Genomic DNA, 23,203 nt, shown 5'->3' on the forward strand with positions numbered 1-23,203 from the left:
AGTGTCAACTGTAAAATCTGAGATGATTCTGTGCAGACTGTGCAAAGCAGTAGCCCAATGGGACTTGGTAACTTTGGCAGACACCAATTCAAAGAGCTTAAGGACATACTCAAGAGGTTTAAATTCCACCAGAAACTGAGGTTGGAAACTGGGCCATTTGAAAAATAGCCATTAGAAGCCTCAGTCTAATTGCATTGAAAAACAATGGTTCACTTATACCTATGTGGATAAGCACTTTCATAAAGTATCCAGTGTTGGTGCTTGGGTTTTATTTGCTTCCTCTGTGTCTACTTTTAGTTCAAGAGGGTCACCGTACACTTACATGAGGAACCTGGGAAATGATTAAATTTCCATCTCAGAAATGCAGACACCAATGGGTACCTATCGAGTTTGAGGACTAAGGTCAAAGCATTTCAGATCGTTGTTTAGAAGCATACTGAGGGGTTGTGTCTCTAGGAGGTGCAAATGCAATGACGTTTCAAGTCTAGAATTGATATTTATGATCTGCTGCAGTTGGGAACTCCCAACTAAACACTGACCATCATCCATGCCACAGCATGAAGCGTGAGAGAGCAGTGATCAGCCTCTCAGAGGTCTGTCTCATTAAGCTCACAGGCTCCGGTGAACTCCATCAGTGCTTTCATGTAATTAATGTATTTGGGGAGTCTGCTTGCAGTCTCTGATTGATGATTGTGTTCCCTTGTACAGATAAAGGTGGAACCAGTTGTTCCAGCTCCATCACCAGTTATTCCTCGGCTGACATTAAGAGTGGGTGCAGGCCAAGACAAGATGTAAGTACAAATAAATCCATCTCTGAGGCTTATGTTTACCACAGTTCATGCTCTGTAACCTGTGGCAGCTCTTATTTTCAGTGGGAAATGCTTAAAAATCAGTGGCAAATTATTGATACAGCTATTACATCTTTTGACCATCCATCCTGCTGTGTTTCTCACTCCATGCCTTTCTAGGGCATGGATTACAAGACTCCGTCTAGACTCATATGATGCCTCCGGTGACGTTTAGTGAGGTTTCTGTAATGGATGGTTACTCCTAGTGTAACCTACAGCGAAGTTTCACAACACTCTTCAGCTAACAGTTGTTTTATGCTTTAAAACATAACACTTGGAGTGCCTTTATGCACGTCTGTTTCATTATAACTGTTGGTGATTATTTATGAGCGTACCTAACGCATTTCACATGGCGGTTCATTAGCTCCCTAATTACTGGGTGCTGTTGTACAAATAATAGTTACTTTGTACTGAGATCATCCAGCACAAACAGGCAGCTGGAGAGGCTGGGGAAGCCACGCCGGCACTGGCCTTTTTAGGCTGGGCCTGTGCTGTATGTGAAGGGTTTCTTTTAATCGCTTTTTTCGTGTTGGTTTTAATGGCTGGTGGGATGTGTGAGCCCCAGACAAATCTTTCCTTTCCATTCATCACATTATGTAGTTGTTTCTCTTTTAGAGCTCTTACGAACTGAATCTCCTAATGGCTAATTTTTCTGCTTTAGAAGTTAAATGGCATCTTTGAGGATTATTCTCTTTTTCTGTGGTGTCCCACTCCTCCACAGTAGGCAACTGTGACTTTCACTGGTTTGAAGTTGCTAAGGGACTTCCATAATTGGTTTCTATGGGGCACCCCCATCCCAAACATCAGGGCTGATTCCTGCTCTTCAGCCATTTCTGCTTGCTTTCTTTCACAATATTTGTGAAATGTATGTTGTAAAGTTTCTGTGCCTCAGGTTGCTGTATGAAAGCTCCAGCTTTCGCAGAACTCGTCTGTCCTGCTGTCTGTGATTTGAATGTGCACATCCAGACACATGCCCCTTTAAAGCCCACAGGTTAATTTTCCTCCTTGAGGAACTATGGATACCCTTAAGCTCATCTTCTTCAATGACTGTACAAGTGTTTATATGGGGGAAATTAAATCATATCAGGGAGGTTGTGAATGCTCCATCCCTGGCAGTGTTCAAGACCAGGTGGGACGAGGCCTTGGGTGATATGGTTTAGTGTGAGGTGTCCCTGCCCATGACAGGGGGGTTGGAACTTGATGGTCTTAAGGTCCATTCCAACCCTAACTATTCTGTGATTCTATATTGTCAAGGAACAAGTTCTAAGTTAAAGTTCTGAAGCCGTACTTTAGCACCAAAGAGTTGACTTTGCCTCCCATCTCCATCCCTATGGAAAGACCATACACACACATTTTGAGAAGGGACTTCAGACTCTATCTGCCTGCTATGAATCATATGGATACATCGTCATCAGCCCTGCCAGCCCATAGTGTGTCAGAGATGCCAACATCCTGTTTTACAGCCTTTGGGGAAACTTGCTTCTATTGCAGTTTCCTTTCTGCATCCTTAGTGGCACACTGACCCCCATCTTTTCCCAGGGAACTGGTGGAATCACCACCCCTGGAAGTATTTGAAAAACAAGGCCCTTAGTGACACAGGTTAGTGGTGGCCTTGGCAGTGCTGGGGAATGGTTGGACTGGTTGGTCTTAAAGGTCTTTTCCAACCTGCTTGATTCTGTGATTCTATGATTCTATCTGACCTCGGGTGTCACAAGGGGGACTTCATCTTCTCCACATCCTTGAGACTGCTTTAAGCTGCATAACCAAGTAGGGTTTGAGCCATTCGTATTCCATCTCTATCTGCATACTGCTTTCCTTTTTATAGCTGAAGTATCTCCTCCCTGCCCACCACAGTGGCCCCCTGGAGTTGTCCTGGTGTAAATAACCCAGTCATATGTTCTGGCTTATAGCAAACAAGAAATTGGAGCTTCATAATAGCTTTTAGGATTTTTCCATAGTTTTCCAAGGCAAAATCTGGGAAGACATTTGCCGTTACACAAGTAAATACAGTTTGTGCCACGTGTCTCTGGGATCTGTGTTGTGTGTCGACGCAGTGTCTACTGTGCAGAGCTTGCAGTGGAGGTGTCCTGCTTTAAATAATACTTTTGCTTTCACCCTCAACAATCAAAATTCATTCTAAACTTGGAGCATATTTTAATTTTCATGTATTGTAACCATTATGAAAGGAGCTGGTGTGGCTCTAAGGCAAAGCATTACATAGCTCTCTGTGTGGCTTCAGCCTCTGAAGTAACACCAGAAGTCTCTGCAACCTCTATTTAAAATTATTAGTTGAAAACACCATAGTAGGATCATCAACCTTTTAAGTAGCTCCTAACAGGCAGAAACCAAAGCTTTTGTCATGTGTTATTGTAAGGGAAAGGAAACTTGCTTGTGTTTCATCTGTGTTGGTAATGAAGTGCTGAATATTTGGCAATGATCACATAGAAATGCTGTGTTTCGGTTAGTGTGTCTCTGGGGTTTACTAGCATGGATTGTCTGAGGATGTATGAGGATCAGTCTCTATGAAAAGGCATGAGAGAAGTGCTTTGGATTCATAGAATTCGATGAGTAAAAACCACATGGAATAATGAGTTATTTCAGTGTCCTTTGTCGGAGAAGAGCTGTTTGGAAGCTTTTGGAAGTACTCAAGTACCCATTGAACTGGAGGTTGGTTTGTTTAGCAGAACTCAAAAGAAGAGGATAGATTTAGATTAGACATTAGGCAAAAGCTCTTCGCTGTGAGGGTGCTGAGGCGCTGGCACAGGGTGCCCAGAGAAGCTGTGGCTGCCCCATCCCTGGCAGTGCTCAAGGCCAGGTTGGACACAGGGGCTTGGAGCAAGCTGCTCCAGTGGAAGGGGTCCCTGCCCGTGGCAGGGGTTGGAGCTGGAGGAGCTTTAAGGTCCTTTCAAACACAAACCAGTCTGGAATCCTATGGACTACATCTAAAACATTCTCTATAATGGAAGTACTTACAGCTCTTGGTGAGGCCATGAAGTCTTTCAGGTGCCTGAAGAGAAAGTGTCAGATTGATGGTGCTTGAAATGGAGATTCCCATCACACCATAAACACAGCACAACAACAGCAGCGTGAGATTACTCAAATAAACCTGCAGTGGTGAGGAAAATGCCTTTGCAGTGCAGCAAACAGTTTATTCTCTTATCATTTCACTTCTTGGCTCCTCTGCTTGGACCAATATACAAAGCAGTGATGGCAGCAGCAGAGAAGTCTTTTTCTGTGAAAATGAGCACATATTGCTCCTAGATTCAAAGTGATACCTGCATCCGATCTTGTCTGGTGTGCAAATATCCTTACAACATGCATCAGTTGAAAAGAGACAGCTATTAATAATGTAAGGTTAACAGACATGAAAATGTACCCTTGCGGAAGGATGGATAAACCAATATTGGAAAAACTCTTGTACATTAGGAGGTTTCTGCAAGTGCTTTAACTGCACAGTAAAACAAGAGGAAAGTAGATTCTAATCAAAGCATTTCCATCTTTGTTGTAAACAATTACAGCAATACTTGCATGGATGCCACATTAGAAGAAATTTACTGGATTCCATTCTAATGCAATTAGAGCTAATTTTGTTCTTTAAATGAATAAAAGGTCAGCTAGTAAATCTAGTTTATCTCAAGTCCAGGCTTCAATAAATTGTTTTATTTAATTTGTTGTAAAAGATCTTATCCTTTAATGGGCCTGGCTCTTATTGGTTTGCTTGGGTTCTAAAATATTTATGACCACCTTTTGAGATATGATTTGAATGATATGTCAGAAGGGGTTTTTTTTTGACTGGGGTTTTTCTTTTCCATTCCAGTGTTATCAAGGTAGATTGCTAACTGAGTTAGTATAGGAAGGAACTAGAGATGCTATCTTCTTCAAAACAAAACAAAACAGAAACCCACAGCTAGTATAGGCTTCTAAATTTTAAGTCATCTGCAAATGATGAGCAGAATTTAATGCTGTTACTCAGCTGCATCATGGTTTCTTCTTGCCTCGCTGTTCTTCATGCACATAACTTTTTGTAAGCCTATCTATTGATGAGGTGTTGACATTCCAGCTACTACCACAGTGGATATAAACCTCAGCTAAAGCACGTGCTGTAATTTTTGATACTTCTGATAAATTTCTTCTGCGTTTAAATACAGGTCTTAAGAAAAAACACATGGCTTCTGACATTCAGTGCTTCTGTGACTTAGAAGCAGGATATATATTTGCCTTAGCATTTCAGGCCTTTGCTCCACACTTGTACTGCATGGTATCACAGCTCTGCCTTCAGCAGAGGAACCTGGAAACCAGACGTAAGAAGGGGACAGGCAGGTATTTTAACAGTGTTTAACTCGTAAACCTGACCTGCTGCTCTAACGAAGTTGCCCCTTGTCTTAGGTATTTTTAAAGTGAATAGAGAGGTGTCTTTCTCCAAAAACAAAAGGCACACGTGCTCAGATATGTGTGTCTATAAAAATGTGTATCGAATAACCTGTGGATTGTAAAATAAAATCCTAAAAGGATTAAGGGATAGAGAAATCTTTGTTATCCAGATATTTAATTGACTTCACTAAAGCTTTTTATCGCTTGGTAGGATATTATCAGCCTAACTGATGTTCATTTGGAGGCTCACTCAACTGCATGATATCCCCACAACAAAAGCCACCCGCAGAGCTGACATCCTCTGTAGGGAATCTCAAAACCAAGGGGCAATATAGATCAGATTATTTTGTGGCCAGTAGATGTGACCTCTCTATGTAATACTGGTGATCTAGAAGCGTGTATTTGGGACTAAGAGGACAGGGAAACCTGTTATATCACACTGAGTTTCAGTGATTGTCTGTATAAGAATCACAGAATGCTTTAGGTTTGATGGGACCTTAAAGCTCATCCAGTTCCAACCCCCTGCCACGGGCAGGGACACCTTCCACTAGATCAGCTTGCTCCAAGCCTTGTCCAGCCTGGCCTTGAGCACTGCCAGGCATGAGGCAGCCACAGCTTCTACTACAGTAAGATGCCAATCACATTTGTTTCTGTAACTTGCCAAAATAACACGTGTTTGAAAACGTGGAATCCTGAAAGGAAACGCAGCTTGAGAAAATCCCTTCACTGAAGCTCTAACCCTGCCTGAAACGCAGCTGGACTGTTGGAGGAGTTTATTTCTCATCCCTGTACATGGTTTAAATTGTCGCTGCTCCTTGCTCAAGATCCGTTAAGTGCAACTACAGAATTGCATTAAAACAGTTCTTTATTTGTGCCTTATAAAACCCTGTAAAACTTTATTAGCTGACCTGCAGCATGCAGAGCACCACCAGATTTATTATAGTGTAATGCGCTCCAAAAATAGATGCCTAAATGATGGATCTTCTATCTGCAGCGAGCTTGACTGATGTGAAAGTTGGGCTGCAGACTCTCCAGAGGTTGAGTTTTCTTGGGGAGACTACGTACACACATATACAGTCAGACTTTAAATAGGTAATGGCACCAAGGAAGGAGAGAGGGAGAAGGTATTAGCAAATCCATTGATAAGCTTTTGATGGACCTGGTTGAAAGCAAGAAACTGGGCAAGGGCCATGTTGATGTTCCCTTAAGTTCACTGGGGATCTGTAGCCGCTCCTGTGACATGAATATGTGGGGTTTTAAGACTGCTTAAGCTCCCTGGGAGTTATGAAAAGGAAAGGTAGATACCTAAGACAGGATTTTTCTGTTAGCTTCAGTTAAACTAGAATCTGCCCTATGTAGCTACCAAGGATGCATCTTGTTTTTACAGTGACCTTCACAGGCTATTCCGATGCTTTGGTTTTTTATAGGGCTGTTCTTGCATGGATAAATCAGTCTGTGTGAAACTGTTAAACTTTCAGTGCTGTTTAGTGGAGAGCTACATTGATAATTTAGATTACTGTCTTCCCAGTGTTTGCCCACAATAGCTGGATAATGGGGTTCACCAGCCTCCCTAGGTAGGCACATCCAATTCGTTTGCCTGTAGCCTTGGCTCCCTACGTGTGGCTGGGGAGGAACAGACTGACTTTTTATTGACTTGTCAAGCCATAGGTTTGCATTACCAGCCAAGTAGCTCATGACCCATTGCATTTATTTCACTGTTTTGTGGTGGGGAAACAGGTAAAGGAATCCTGTTGGAAGCCCCTCCTTCTACACATGCGGATGAATAAGAGCAGTGTTTGGAGCAGTTAAGGCACCGTGACCGAATCCTCCCAAAGACGTAACGCAAGCAGCATGGGGCTATTGTGGGACACAGCTGTGGGTGGTGTTGGTTACCCTGCGAGACGTTGCTTATTCAATAGAAAGCTCTGGAGGAGAACTTATTGTGGAATTAAAGAGGAAAAAAGTGATACTTCAGGGAGAAAAACCTAGAAGGGTAAATGCTGTTTGGCAAAAGTAAACAGGAGCATCCAGGCAGCAAAAGCCTGTTTATTGCAGTACTAACTGGGATCCCAATTACCTTACAGTGCAGCCCTGAGCAGAGGAAGGCTGTGTTAACCGTGAGCTGACAGAATTAACTCTCTGGGTGTCAATCCCACATTGGCTGTAAAAGAGCGTGTAATGGTGAAATGATTTCTGATCTGCTCAATAGACCACCTAAGTGAGGAGGCAGAGGAATGAAAAATGATCCTGCTCCTCTCCACGGCTGCAGAGGTGTGCTTGAGGAATGCCAGTGATCTTTACATAAATCTTTGTGTGTACATACCCATACCTGCATTTTTCTGTTCTGTGGTGTTTTAAATTCGAAGAGCTGGAGGACTGATTTCCAGTGCTGAATGCTGAACATACTTTACCAAAGATACTGTCTCAGGTATGATTCATGTCCCTTTCCCGATGGTTCTTCTTTAGCTTAACAGTTTGGCCTCAGTCCTGCACTGAAATCCCCATGTGTGGTCTTGTATCCATCCGAAAGTCTCGTTCACTTCACTGGAGGTTCCCCAGGCTCTCCCTTGCTGCAGGATTGCAGCTTTTACATGAAAAAATGCAAGGAATACTATATCCCTTTTACCAAAACAAGTAAATAATCTGCTTTGTTTGTATTTCTAGATGTAATTTAGAAGAGTTTTGTCTTTCTTGAGTGTTATTCCCAACTTCAGATGTAGTCCTTCGCTTTTTTCTTCCTTTTTAATTGCTGAAGCCACCCCAGCTAATTATTCATCCTGTTTATGGCAGATGTTAGGCTGTGGCAAATGCTTTTCATTTTGCTGCTGGCCACATTGGGTGATGACTCCAGAAGTGAATCCATGGGAAGGTTTGAGTCATTAGAAACCAAAACAACTTACTGTGCGATTCTTTGATTTTGCTGCTTATTGCTCAAGAGTAGAGAAATTGTACATGTATACCACAGTTATGAAAACCCTACTTCAGGCAGGTTTGGACACAGAAGTGGGTTGCTTGTGTAAATGGGCATGAGCAGCTGCCCTCCTAAAGCACTACAGAAGTGGATCAAATATGTGTGAAAGATCAGAAAGGCAGAGGGGTATTTGTTTGAAAAATGCCCTGTCTCTGTAGAAGATGACTGCAAGAGGGAGGTACTGATTTGCTCTTGTCCTTGACAGAGGTGCTGCCATTTATTCACTCTTCTGTTGAAGTTTTTAAACAAACGTGAGGAAACTATATAGACCCAAGGATTCATGTTACATGGAGAGATGGGGGTGAAGAAGAGGGGCGTAGAGAAATAGCCATCCATAGACACATAAGCAAAAGATGATCCTATCTGAATTTAGTTCGTGTTATGAGAGCTGGATGTGGACAAGAAGGACGTGCAGAAATAGCCATCCGTAGACATATAGGCAAAAGATGGTCCTACCTGAATTTGGGGAAGTTGTCCTGTGAGCAGCTCTGTGGAGCCTCCAGGCTCAGGACTGACCATCTCACTTGGTTCTTTCAAAAACATGTCTCAGTAACAAGCTGGAAATTACAGTTTTAGAGGTTTCTAAACCCATTGTGCATAATTTTCTGCATAATTAGGATTCTAGATTAATTGCCATTGGAAAGTGTAGATGTAGGGCTGGTTTATGGACCAACTTCTAGATCATGTGTCCCATAACATGTCCCAGAGCAAATTACAATAAAGGGCGGTTTTCAGGGCGCACATAAGAGAATGCTTGCAGAGAGCTCATTGGCATAAACATGTTTTGCTAGCTTCTGGTGTTGCAGTCTAGAGCTCAGCAGAAGGGATAATGCCAGGTGGTTTTCACATCGGAGCTCTGAGCAACATGTTCTTGTTGATAAGAGAAAAGAAGATGAAAGATACCAAGACGCTACCAGCTCAGTTTCGTTTTGTCAGACTGGCAGTGAACCATCCAAGGTGTAAGTCAGGATGGTGAGAAAGAACGGGAGGAAGATTTAGGAGTCATCACAAGCAAAGTGCTTGTGGTTATTGGGAGAAATACTCTGGTGTAACAGATGCAGAGGGTGGAGGCCAAGAGGATTCTGTTTTACTTAAAGTAATGGAAAAATAAACAGTAAAAAACCTGTAATTCAGTTCCATGAGCACAAATGTCCATAAACCAAAGGAGATGGACTGAAGACCTGATGGATTCAAACATGGTGTTTTCTGCCTGTAGGAGTGGGGTGCTTGTAGTAAAATGACTACGGAATGAATTGTATGAATAACTCCTTCTAAAGGACATTGGGAGTAAGCATCACACCTTAAGGAGAAAAGGGCTGTTAGCAAAGAATTTACATCTCCAAGGCAAAAGACTGTGAAGATGAAGTCAGGTCGAGTCGCACTGGATGAAATGTTGTGAAGTGTCTTGAACAAATAAGAAAGGAAGAAGGAGGACCATGGAAATGAAGACAGGGAGAAGATGGAGGATGAGCCAAGAAGAGAAAGATCACTTTCCATATGATCCTCTGTTCATTCTTGGAAATAATGGAATAAAACACAAAACAGAAGTGAACCACACCAACAGGCTTGATTGATAGCAAATCTTTGATAAGCAACTGGTTTTCTAGGTGAGCCATTCCAGTTGGCAGTCCCTGCAAATGGCAGTGCTCATTTTTGCCGTGTGCCTCGGGTATCTGTTTCCACCACCAGTGCTGAGAGCAGTTGCCTCCACTTCCCACTGCAGAATGATTTCTTCTGGACTGGGGAAGCAGCGGCTGGGTGCAGGATCAAACCACTTCCCCTCCAAGGGGAGGTTTCATCTGCGATGAAGAAGAGGTGAGACACTCGCATGCGTACCGATGGGACAAAGTCGACATCTGTCCTACCGCTGGAAGAAGGAATGCTTTCTAACGGATGAATAGATGATGGCAAAAAAAGATGGGTTTCAGGAGAACATTTAATACTGTCACACAGGACGTTCCTAGGGAAGCTGGCCGAGACAGGATTAGTAGAGGAGCTGCTCGGCAGTGAGGAACTAACTCGAAGGAAGATAGCAGCGGAGAGCTGTAAGAGAGCTTATCTAACCAGAGAGGAGGTTACTAGTGAACATGCTCAGGGATGGATTTTAGGACTGGTTTGATTTAATTTCATTTAAATTTCATTTAGAACTTTGTCACAGAAGGAGATAGAACAGTGATGTCTTTGTGGCAGTAAGGTTGAAAGACTGTGTCAGTACAAATGAGGATCTGATGAATCTGACGAAGAGCTGGATCCCCTTAGGTAGGAGGCAGAGATGGTGTTTAATTCAGTAGAAGACAAATTGCAGTTAAGACTTTGCTTTTGAAGCAAATTCTACCCATTAGAAACTTCATCCAGAAGTAAAGAGCTGATCAGTGAGTGTATCATTATGGTCATCGTATGAGAATCTGTTGATACTTCATCTGAAATGTTACATTCAACTCTTGAAGAAGGGATGAATTGGGAAGAGCAGATGCAGAGGAGAGCTTGGAGCAGTGTTATTTGGAGCATAGGGGGGTCTATATTATGACAGCTGATAGGGGAGGAGAGCAACTTCATGAGTTTAGTCTTGCATGTGAAGAGGTGATATGATTGCTGGCTACAAGTACCTCAGGCAAGTAAACATTTTGGAGGGAGAAAGCAATTTAAGCTAAAGAAGAATGTTGGCACAAAAACAAATGGGACTTAGGTGGCTATGAATGTAGGCTGGAAATCAAAAGAGGTTGTTGTGCCACCAGAGCAGTGAGGTCCCGAAACAGGGTAACGATGGTGGGGACAAAACAGATAACCAATTTTAAGATGAAGATCAATAAGCTTGTGAGTGGGACTGGGTGACACGGTGCCTGTGAAATCCCTAGACTCATTTGCCCGTGGATGTTTGTGAGGTTCTGCTATAGTGATGGCAAATAGGCTGGTGAGCTCCATGTGCACCACTGAAGGTCAACAACGCGCAAGTTGTGCCGTCTGTATGAGACCAAGCACAGCCCACAGAAGTGCTATCTTGGGATAAGCCTTCGGAGTTCATTTTCCTTGATAGAGAGGAATATCGCGTTTCAGCCAGCTTACCAAATTAATTATTTATATCTTTTTTACATTTCAAGTGTAAGTACCGCAGCCTTTTCACTTGCAGAATTGCCAGGGGCTCCACGGGAGGTTTGATGCATTTTGGCACTCTCCAAATGCATGAATCTGGTCACTATGTGTATTTCTGGAGCTCCTTATTTGCCAGTACGACTTGTTTGCACAGAATGAAATATTCAGCAGGGCATAAGAGATAAAAACTGAAATTTCCCTTTCTAAAAGTAATATGGGAATTAGCCTACATTACACAGCTTAAATTACACTGATTCTGCTCCAGGCTTGGAATACAATTTTCAGAATACTTCTAATCTGTGAGGAATCTAAACCATATGGAAATCTTCTGAATCCCCCTGGGTGGTTTTGACACTCTACCCATAGGTCTTAGAATATTTAGGGGTTTTGTCTGATACAACAATCTCAGTTCCAGGTGTGAGATTCTTCAGTAATAAAATAGTTGCCCCACTTAATTTTCTGGCATCAAGGAAGTTATATCAACAAGGGGAATGTGAATGCTAATAGATAATACTATCACTTGTAATAATCCCAGTGAGTGGTACTAGTTTTGATTAGTCAGTGCAGTTGATGGTGTCACTTTCTGACGTACAAAGACCCCTTTAGCTCCTTGCTTAAAAATGAGTCATGGGTTCATTAAAGAATTAGGACTTTTCAAACTTGTTTTCCCTTTGGGCAGAGAACCAGCTTCCGTGGAGCTCAGAAACAAAGATTGCTGTGATTTTTCCCCAGACCTTTCGCAGTCCTGATACAGCAGGTTTTGGGAGCTCATCACCCATAGCAATCATTCAGCCCTGTGGCTCACATCCTGGTTTTGAAAAGCCATTTCCATTCGGTGCACATGTCTGTTCCCTGTGTTTATGGGAAGCAGTCAACGGGGCTTTCAGATGTAAGGATCAGAATGGAATCAAATAAATTACTTCCAAAGGCAGGAAACCGTTTCACACTTTAGAGCCTCATTTTGCTCCAGATGTGGCATTTTACAGGTCATGCCAGTTAGAGCGGATCATAAACCAACTGACCTGTTGTGACACTTAAAGTCTTGGTGGAATTTGCACTTTGCCTGCAAGCCAGCACTTCATTTTCGTCCTGTTTGGGTCTGGATCTGAACCTGTGAATGGGGTGATTCATGGAACCACAGAGTGGTTTGGGTTGGAAGGGACCTTAAAGCTCATCCAGCTCCAACCCCTGCCACGGGCAGGGACACCTTCCACTAGAGCAGCTTGCTCCAAGCCCCTGTGTCCAACCTGGCCTTGATAGAGTCTTTTCTATCTTGATGATTGCCCCAGAGTAATGATTCAAATGGGGTTTCATTCGCTCTACCTATACAAAGAGGTGTACTGATGCCTGTGTTCAGTTATAAGTGAACACTTGGGTTTTCTCATACCCTTCATTCTGGAGGAACTGGTTTGATTCAGAAGCATTTAACTGACTTTGTACCTTCCAGTGTAGAACGTTTGTGATACATTGCCAGGCAAACAGGCTGCAGAGGAGTACAGTCCTTGTGTCAAGACTGAGTGTGTTAATGGTTGTTGATGTTCATTTGTGTTTGATTACTCCGAAAGAATTAATCCAGCCTCAGTTTTAGACGTTTGGGATTGGGGTGGGGAAGAAGGTGGAAGTTTGTCTTATTTAGTGTTGTACTTGTGAACTTCAATATATACAAGTGCTGATTTGGGGAGCATATGGAAAACATGCTTGGAAAAGAAGGTAATGATATCTGTATGGTTATGTCCAAATGTAGAGCTTAAATCCTAGCAGGGCCCTAGGTACCAGGAGGGTGGAAGCTCTGCTGTATTGAGTACAGCCTGCTTGCAGTATGCTCTGTGCCTCACTTCTGTCTATAGAACAGAGCTCATAAATCTCGCCAGCATTTACATAGTGTTTTGATATCAGGTTTCTCTTCCAAGTCTGAAGTAACATTAATTATTAGTCGTGGGACTGCTGTTTCCCTTTGATTTCTCCCCACCTCCATATTGCCGTGTATGCAGCCCCTTCTTCAGGATAGAGGACAGGCTAAACCACCCTCGCTGGGATTACTCCATCACCTCTGATGGTGTAGCACAAAGCCATTCATTTCTCCACTCCGGAGCCTGAAGTCTCTGAACTTCATTAGCCCAAGGGAGTGGTAGGCCCAAGCGTGCTCCGAAATGCCGATCTTCTGCTTTGATAACTGAGCTCTGAAATCAAGATAAACAAGCTGCCCTATATAGTGAACACGTCCTAATTGCACACTCGAAGCAAACCAGCCAATCGATGAGTGTGTGTCGCCCGCTAATGAATATTTGTAGTTTTGGAGGATTTCGTATGTGGCATTCCTTGTGGCTCCTGCAGTTATTAACAGAGTGGCTCCCAAGACCCTGTTCGAGAGGCAAACTTGGCTTTATCTCGACCAAGAAACTGTGTCATTTAATTTCATCTGTTAGCTGGGCATGGTCACTCTTATTCAGATTGTGTTAGCTCATACGCCTTTAAAGCTGTTGACGCTGTGTGCGGAGTTGTGTTTAAAATCCTATTAGCTAATACATTCCCTAGTCTAGACTTGGGGAGGGTTGACTCTCTGAGGAGCTCATAGCAGGGCTTTTGTTTACTTGCAGGGGGCACAAGAGGGACAGAAGGGTAATGATGTTTGAGACTGTCCAAACGACTTTTGCTGTGCCGCGTATTTTGCTCTCCGTCCGTCTCCTCACTCTTACAATTGCTGAGATTCCTTATTGAGAGGTGGCTCTCAAGTCACGAGGGTGACTTTGCAACCCATGGGAGCATTGCCACAAACCAAGGTCTTAGGCATTTGGCGTTGGGAGCCAGGGCTCTCGGGGGGAGCAGTGGAAGGAGGAAGGCACAGAAGGCTCATCTGAGTTGGGGTGGCAGAGCCCCAGGGAGCCACACGCTGAGACTTTCATTGAACCAGGAACACATCATGGACATTCAGGAGCCAAAGAGAAAGCTTTCTTGGTGGGAGGTATCAGTGGGTTTTCGAATGTAGCCCACTAACAGGAGAAAGAGGCTGGGTTTGATGCCTAGGTTGCAGCCAGGATGGCCTGATAAGAGGACTTCCTTCCTTCTGCAAGTCACAGGCAACATCAATGAGGAGTCCTGTCCTTTGACTCACGGTCTCGCACCTTACTGACACACATAAAGAGCCTGAGCTCCCAGGTTAGGTACCTGAAGCAATCACTAGGACATCAAGTGCTGTGAGTAGCTTCAGTGTTGCTGTGGAAAATCATCTAACACTTTCCAGATTCTGCTCCACTCTAAGCTTCTAAACTTCCTAGGTTTTGGTTATCTTCCCCTAGTCACTCAGAGTAGGTCTCAGAAGGTAGGTGTGATGCTGCAGTTGCCAGATTAAGCAGGAATACCAAACCCATCGCTCTGCATCCTTTTGATAACTGTTTTCACTATAACTAGTTCTGATTTAGTAGTGCAAGTGGAATATCTTGGGAGGAAAACACTATTATCTCAGCCAAGCATTAAATACTGTATAATTCCAAGCCTTTCTCAAACGATGGCTCAGATTATTGACTTGAAATGCAGACAGTGTTTCTGATCGTAGTGATACTGCCTTTTGAATACCATAATAGGGTGTCAGTAAACTCTAAAGTTGACTGTCAAGTTCCCAGTGGAAAAGTCAAGCATTTGACTTGCCTGGTTCTCAGGAGTTGGTGCCATTTCATTTTGGTCATGGTTTTCCTACTGATGTCTCTGGTTTTCTGCTTTCCTAAGCTATCCTCCTCTCTGGAATGTCTAACCTTTCTTTAATTTGCCTTCTTCATACAGTCCCATCACAAATCGAGTGCACTCCCACACTTACCATTCAAATAAAAAATAAATTCATTAAATTATTTACCAAAATGTGGTAAAACAAATAGACCTATCCTGGGTTTTGGTTTTTGGTTGTTTGTTTTTTTTTTGTCTTTTTTTCTAAAGCATCCTTTTCCTTCTCTTTAAGTTTTTAATCTAGAGCCTTATAGGAAGGGCTTTTTCTGCCTTCTTAAATTGCATACACATCAGTAACACTGTGTATCAACATCATTAATAAACGTTGGGTCCTCTATGTATCTCCCTTCCTGGGCAAGATTATTCTGTACTGTGTATTTACTAGAGCTACATCCTGTCTACTTCAGCTGCTTGAGTAAGTAGCAATAGTTGAACTGCAGAGTGTATAGTGTGCGTCATTTATTTGTCCTGACTAGACCCACTGCTGATTTCATAAACATCTGGGGAGAGAAATACCAAACTAGCAAATATTTGAAGAACCCCCTAATGTAGGATGTTAAGAGGACGGTATCGTCTCTCAGCTTGAAAATTAAAATCAGTGCTGTTCACAGCTGATTAACTTTCCTTTCCAGTACTTCCCACAAACCAAGCTAATGTCATAAAACTTAACGAAACAAGGTTTAGTAAAGCCACAAGGAATATTTGGATGACAGGGAGCTATAGAGTGGTTCAGGCTGGCCTGTTGTTTGCTTTGCAGTGGCTCTGTGCATTGTCCTGTCCAGTGGATGGGTGTAGCAGTGCAACAGTCCTTGCGCTGGGTTGAAACAGCCTCTTTGCTGACTCAAGGCTGATGTGAATTAGCTGTACTATATTTTCCTCATATCTAGCCAGTGATAGTTGTTTTCCCATCAGCTCTAACAGCTCTCATTTTTGGTCCTACAGAGTCATCAGCAAAGTGGTGCCAGCTCCAGAGGCCAAACCTGCTACGCCTGTGAGCCGACCCAAAACTCCTCCACCCGTTCCATCACCGGTACCGGCTCCCGTTCATGTCACCCCTCCTCCAGCTCCAGCTCCTCCTCCTCCACAAGCCACTGTCTCACCAGTCCTGATCCCACCGCCCTCTCCAGCCGTTTCGGCGGCAGGAGGCTCCAAAGCTCCGGTTAGGAGCGTGGTGACCGAGACCGTCAGTACTTACGTGGTAGGTTACACACGCTGCCGTGTTTGCCCCATTCCTCTCTTGAGTTGCTGAGCTCCTGGGTGACTCATCCTCTCAAACTGGTGGTACCTCATGATGTTCCTCTTCATTAAGCCACTCTTTATCCTTCCCTCGCTTCCGTGCACGGTTTGAGGGATTAATAACCATTGAAACACTGCTACTTGGACTGAATTTTTCCTTTGTTCCCAGTTCAGTGTTTTAAGTTTCCATAAATCCATTTATATTCCCCGTGGTTTTTTCTGCTCACTGAGTTTGAGCATCTTTTTTTGAAGGTGGAAATATTTTTATATAGGTGCTTTCATAAGTACTGAATTGAAACCTCAAATGTCAAACTCACCATAGATTTTGCTGTCAGTCAGGTAAAGTACAAAACCTGGTACAACATCAAGAGTTTGACTTAGCCCTCGTTTGAAATGTGGCGAGTCTACAAATCTCTTTCCTGCCTTCCTCAGCATACAGAAATTGCAGATGTTTGTGCATCTCAGGAAGGCTGTAGGTAGTTCATTAGCCTGTCTGTTTGACAGAGGCTCTGACTGTGACCTCTGTCTGGCGGCGTTAAGATTGCATTGTTTTTGAGAAGTCTCCCATCAGACATGATGTAGGAACTACATTCCCTACAGGACATGGACATACCTCCAGGCAGAAACTTTCTGCTTTAGATGCAGTGTAAAATGGAAGTCCTGACCATTCCTGACCACTCAAGAGCAGCAGATACCATTAACAACAGTAGCAGTGTCGTTATCCTCCCTGTCCTGGCCAAGTTCCAGCTTGGTTGGTGACACCTTGCTCATCTGTAGTGGGTAGCACTTTAAAAACTCAGCGTTTGAAACAGCTAAAACTTGCTTTTATTAGTTTGTGGTGCTTTAATTGCAGCATATCATCATATTTATCCTCTTTTTTTTTAATCCCTGTTTTTATAATGATTCCTAATGTAAATCTACCCTGTTTTTTTTAATGGAAAAAGTGCTCTTCCCTGCTGGACTTAAACTGTTGTATATCATGTTACTGGTTTCTATTTAAACAGCTGCTACATTTCACTCCTGAGTTAGTTACAGCACTAGACCTCACATAGGCTGTGCATATCTTCAGGGTGTAGGATACACATCGTAGGTGTAAACACAGTGAAACTCTTACACATCAAGCTTGGAAATGCACTCTAAAAGAGGAACATTACCAGACTACTGCACTACATCCCATTTTCTTCAGTAAAGCGAATAATTTAGAGGTTATGTTAGTTTAAAGAAGAAAAACCTGGAACTTTGTCTGCGTACTTCTGGTGGTAACACTTACAGGGAATTCAGAGGACATGTAGACTCCAGGTTAGTTCTTTTGCAACATTATAGTTAAACCAGGGGTTTACTGCATTAGGCTCCAATTATGTGCACAGTCAGAGAGACTGCTGATTGATAGGAGACATTTATAAGTCCAAAAGCTGAGAGAGAGGTTGGGGAATAATTACTAACTATTAGCCTCTTGTATGAAGGGAATCCAGGACACAGAATGATGAAATGGTTTCCCCCAGGTCGCATGGGAAAGCTTGTCCAGAGATAAGATTGGAGCCAGTGTGACAGAGGTGTGCAACTTCCGTCTGCAGGGGAAGACAGGAGTTTAAAAAGAAGAAAGAAAGGATGTGGGATCTTCCTGTAGGATAGCATCTCAGTCAGTGTGCTCTGATCATTAACTCTCAGTGGTTTGTACTAAAATAGCACTCAGCAATCACACGGTGTCTCTGCTTCCGCGACCCTTGGCTCACTGAGGAGTGAGAAGTGATGCAATATATTTAACATCCTCATTCAGCAGTTTGGGAAAGTTAGGGTATCTCCTTTCAGTGAGACATCAGGCAGTGCTGCCTGCACCCAGCACCACCGGTGCCTGTGCTGGAGGATGGTGGATGGTGTGGGTACATCCACGTTGCTCAAGTAGGTAGTAAAGGGCTGTAGCTGTCAGCCCAACAGCCCGCACCACAGCCCAGCATCTCCCTCTGCCCAGCAGCATCACCCCACAGCAATGACTGCAAACCTCTTCACACCAAGCACAGCAGATGCTTCTCTAGCAACTTAAAATGACTTTGCTGATGGGAGATTAGATTATAGAATCATGGAATGGTTTGGGTTGGAAGGGACCTTAAAGCTCATCCAGTTCCAACCTGCCATAGGGTTTCAACCCCACTAGGCCCTGTTGCTCCAAGCCCCATCCAGCCTGGCCTTGAACACTGCCAGGGATGGGGGCAGCCACAGTTTCTCTGGGCACCCTGTTCTAGTACCTCACCACCCTCATAGTGATTGACAAAGGTATTGGAAGGCTGCTCTGAGGTCTACCCAAAGCCTTCTCCTTTCCGGGCTGAACAAGCCCAGCTCTCAGCCTGGCTCTGTAGGAGAGGTGCTCCAGCCCTTCTCATCATCTTCATGACCCCCCCCAAGACTCAGTCAAGCAGACAGGAATGATTATTGAAATCAATCAGCTTTAAAATCAGGATATAAACATCTAAATCATAAAGCTCTGAATATGCTAAATCCAGTGAGCAGCTGCCTCATGCTGTAAATGATCTGCCTTTCTTGTTTCCTTTACCCTTTAGTGAATTGAACTGCCACAAAAATGTCATGGGGGAACGGAAAGTTACTCAGTAACAACTTTTTTTATATCCTGATCTTATCAGCTAGCTGGAGTTGAAGACTTTGGCTAATAAGTAATACGGCAATATATACACATGGCACTGTATGTTTTATGTGTATATAAGCTGCTGTCCTCCACGGGAGGCTGCCGGTACCCACTCTTGCCATTAGCAGGGTAGAATTTAGAGTTGCTGTAGTATAGACAGAGAAGGAATTGTGTCCATAAGCCCTGGCTGCTGCACGTGAATGTAACTGGCTTTACTGGTTTACAGGACAGTAGAGAAAAATGCATGCTTTTGTCATGTACACCATAGGAAAATCAATTGAGACATCACGCCAAGCACGTCTGATCAGAGAATTCAGAACAGCGGCGGCTGCCGAATCGCTGTGCTAGAGAAGCGAGAATTGCATTAACTATTAAATATCAATTTTGCTGCCTGCTTAGCCCTGAAAACCAGCTGACTTCCCTTTTCTTTGCACCAGATCCGAGACGAGTGGGGTAACCAGATCTGGATCTGTCCTGGCTGTAACAAGCCAGATGATGGCAGTCCAATGATAGGTTGTGATGACTGCGACGATTGGTATCACTGGTAAGTTGCTCATCCCTCCTCTTCTGCTGCTCCTCGGCAGACTGGGGCTCTGTTGTTAAAAGCCCTTCTTTTTTATGTAATGGTTTTTGACGCCAGGAATATTTAAAGGGTTTTAATGTGTCCAGTTTAATCATCTGGGAGATATTTTTATCTCTGTGTCTGTGGAATTTGAAGCAGCAGATTGCAAGCTGTGAAGGAGAGTTGCTTTTTAATTAATGGGCATTTGGGTTGGAAACTGCTGGGAAATATTGCTGATTCCGGCAGTTCTGTGAGAACTCCAGGATTATGAGCATCGTGTATACAGAGAGACATTTCAAATTATGAAGCATTGTATGAACAGTAATATAAATGTCAGCTCTCATAAAAGGGTTGGAGGGAATTAATCACTTTTTTAGGCATTTTCTTAAACAGCTACATAAAATCATAAGTTTTGCTGCCGATGTTAAAGAAGCTTTTGATATTATTTTAAATCTAGCCTATTATACCTGGAAGTGCACTTCTGTCTTCTATTAAAATAACACTTCTTATCTGAGTGTCTTTTCAATATTTGTTTCAAAGCAGGTGTTGTTTTCAGTTTCTGTTCGATCATGAAGATAATGATAATGTAATTTCTATATTCATTTGAATTAATACAGCTCAAATTAATTTGAACGCCTCCCACTGAAAAGTTTCATTTCTTCGGGTAAGAAACAAAAGCAACGTTACTCCACTGAAGTTATAAGATGTTTTCCCATCCTTCCTAGGCCTTGCGTTGGGATTACGGCTGCACCCCCAGAAGAGATGCAGTGGTTCTGCTCCAAGTGTGCCAACAAAAAGAAGGATAAGAAACACAAGAAGAGGAAGCACAGGGCACACTGAGGACTCTGCAGTGGACCAATATCGCGTGGTTGCCGCGGCACCTTCTGCCCTGACTCGGCTGCAGCTCCTGTCCCACCCTGCGTCACCGGCGGTCAGGGTTATGACTCTGGAGCGAATGAGGGGTGAGGAGATGCTCTCCATCAGGGGCTGTTGCTTTTCCCAGGCCATCCAAGCGGGGTGGGGGTTGGATTTTGGTACATTCTGATGCTGTCTTTCACCTACCGAGACCAATTTGCACAGGGTGACATGAAGACTTCGGTGGTTCATGCTCCCGCTCCCGCTCCTGTGGCTCGGCAGCAGCAAAGGCGAATGTTGTAAATACAGATACCTGCCCTGTTCCTTCTCCATTTGTTCTTAATCCCTCTTGAACCTTTGCAGGAAGGTGCTGAGAGGAGGGGAAAATGTAAATTTGCAGTAAGTTGTAAACCGAGACGACCTTCTGGAATGGTTTTCTGTAGTCTGGGTGCAGTTCAGCCTCGACTCCTGCTGAGCCAGATAGTCATAAGGCCGAAATAAAAAAGAGTGGCTGGTAAATATTTTTGTGACGAGAATATATGAAGCTTTTTGCCCTTGATTTTTAGTACTAACATAAAATAAAACACGTTCAAGCTTTTGTGATATATCTTCTATTTTTTAAAAAGGAAAAAAACAAAGTTTCTATTGTGTCAGGGTGGGTTTTTTTTCCTTCCGTGTGAATTGATTTCCGTGGACCTGTAATATATTTTATACATTGGGGTTTTTTTTTGGGGGGGGTGGTTTTTTTTTTAGTCTTTGTCAACTGTACCTTATCATTGCTTGTACATTTCATTGGTGTGTAAAAACACTTCCCATTAAAAGATGTTCACACGTGTAAATACCTGATATTTATAAAGTAATTCTCTCTTTTTTTTTGTAATTATGATTATATTTTTTTTAGGGCTTTTTTTCCTTGGTTTGCCCAAGAAAACCAGCCTTGCAGCTGTTAAAAACCGGGGTGACATCCACCCTGTCCCTATGGCTTTAAGGGCTTGGTGAGATCTGCCCCAGTGGTGTGTGCATGAGGAGTTGGCCGGCACCGTAATTAGGCCTTGATTCAGACACTTAAACGTGTGGTAACTTCTTAAGAAGTGAGTAATCCCGTTGCCTTCAAGGAGCCTGTTCCCACACTTCGTTATACACGTGCTTAAATGCTTTCTGAATTGAGAGCTTAAGCCAGGGGGCTCTGCACCTCTAATGGGAGCTGCAGCTTGTTAATCTGTAGCTGGAACTGAGCTTTTTTACTTCCTTCTTTTCCTTTAACAAGTGGTAGTTTGCCAAAACCATCAGGCTCGTGTTTAGATGGAGGAGATACAGAATAGCATCAAGGCCAGAGGATGCGTTCCTCTGCCTTCTGTATCCCCTTGGAAAGACCAGTAAAGCGAATATGAGTTGTATTCCCCATTCAAAGTGAGAGGGGGAAATTGCAGAGATAAAATAAGTCAGTATTAAATATTGTAATGCAGTAGTTTTGGGAGCTAACTAAAATACAAGGCTAAAACCGTGAAAACAAAAATGACACCTTTTGTTTCCAAAGGGCTTTTAGACTTTGTTGGTTCATTTGGGGATATTTCTACTTCAAAGCCACCCAGTGAGAAACAACTGATGTTTGAGAATATGACCCTTCAACCTGTTGCACAGATATTAAGAGTTATTTCCTAAATGCATCCAAATTGATATTAATGGGAATGAATCAGTTGTGGTTTTAACAGTACCAGGTTTAGGCAGGGAAATGAGGCTTTGCTGATAGAACTTGTTAAAATTGCATATCAGTGCAGATACGGCTGAAATTGGCTTATTACAAGTGCACTGTTACCTTCTTTGTTCAATGCCACCTCATTTACAGTCTGTCCCTGCTAATTACCAGTCAAGAAGGTTCTTGGGTTTGATTTTTGCCTTTGGTTTCAGTTTGAATTGTTGGATGTTGCAGACCTGATTCTCGGTTGGTTCTGTTCCCACGTGTAATGTGCACACATACAAAATGCACAGTCTTTGGTCATTTCTGGTTGCAATAATAAAAGAACTAGCTTTTGATAAGTTGTTTTGTCCATTTCCTCCTCCCCTCCATTAATCAGGACTTCTCTCATCGAATCCACACCATTATTCAAGGTGCCCCGGGAGGGCTGAACTTGGCCCATTGGCCCTTCAGCTATTTCTGTGCATGCTTGAGCATCGCTGCCGCCGGGTTGGTTTCCTACCCTGGGGTTTATGATTTTATAAATGGCAGTGAAACCCCAAAGCACCGTTTTCAGGAGGCTCGTGTGGCTGATGGGATTAGTAACGGGAGAAGGGGCCCTTCACCTCCAGGTCATCGGTTTGAAGCCAGCCCTGCTCCGTAGCCGCACAGAGCCTGCCTCCCCTTTCACTTACACTGGGGTGTGCATCAGGAATCCATGGTATAAAAGAGTCACTGGCTTCCAGAAATACTTACCCATGTGTCATGGACCTTCCTTATGGCCCCTTGTACCACCCAGTGCTGAGCAAACTCGCTGCTCCCCAGGATGTTTGTATTTGCTACCATAACTTCATGGGTTGTGTTTCTTCTCTGTGGACTCCACCACAGGGCTGCTCCCTTGGTTGACCAATTGATTCTTACGGTTGGGCGTTCGTGTTCCTCTGAATCCTTTTTATGATCTGGGGTTTGGTCACCACCACCCATGGGAAGAGGGCCCAGTGGGTGGGTTGCCACTCGGTTTGCTCATTGGATGTCATGGGAGAGCATTGGTGTCTCTGAATGGTTTTCCTGCCTCTCAGGGTAGCTTCATCCAAGAGGAAAATGAGTTGTGAGCATCTATTTCCATGGATAGCTGGAGCAGAACCAGCTAGAAGTTTAGAAAGTGGGTTTTAGTGAGAAGACAGCTCACCATCTGCCTGCGCCGTAAAAAGAAGACAAGATGCAATCCCCCTCCTTTAGA

At 43.4% G+C, this 23,203-nt stretch overlaps 1 protein-coding gene across 4 annotated transcripts in view; it reads left to right on the forward strand.

Moving 5' to 3' along the window:
• TAF3 (TATA-box binding protein associated factor 3) overlaps positions 1 to 20,331 on the forward strand; it is a 117,817-nt gene extending 97,486 nt beyond the window's left edge. For all 4 annotated transcript variants that reach the window (XM_061468582.1, XM_061468586.1, XM_061468584.1 and 1 more), the window contains 4 exons: positions 709 to 791; positions 15,940 to 16,195; positions 19,309 to 19,415; positions 20,159 to 20,331. In XM_061468582.1, the coding sequence (XP_061324566.1) occupies positions 709 to 791; positions 15,940 to 16,195; positions 19,309 to 19,415; positions 20,159 to 20,273 (561 nt within the window). In that variant the 3' untranslated portion in view covers positions 20,274 to 20,331. The remainder of the gene's footprint in view (positions 1 to 708; positions 792 to 15,939; positions 16,196 to 19,308; positions 19,416 to 20,158) is intronic.
• The last annotated feature ends 2,872 nt before the right edge of the window (positions 20,332 to 23,203 follow it).

Source organism: Pezoporus flaviventris, unplaced genomic scaffold (assembly GCF_033815535.1).
Source record: "Pezoporus flaviventris isolate CSIRO_AGI_PZ_B2104156 unplaced genomic scaffold, CSIRO_AGI_Pfla_v1 ptg000049l, whole genome shotgun sequence".
NCBI lineage: Eukaryota > Metazoa > Chordata > Aves > Psittaciformes > Psittacidae > Pezoporus > Pezoporus flaviventris.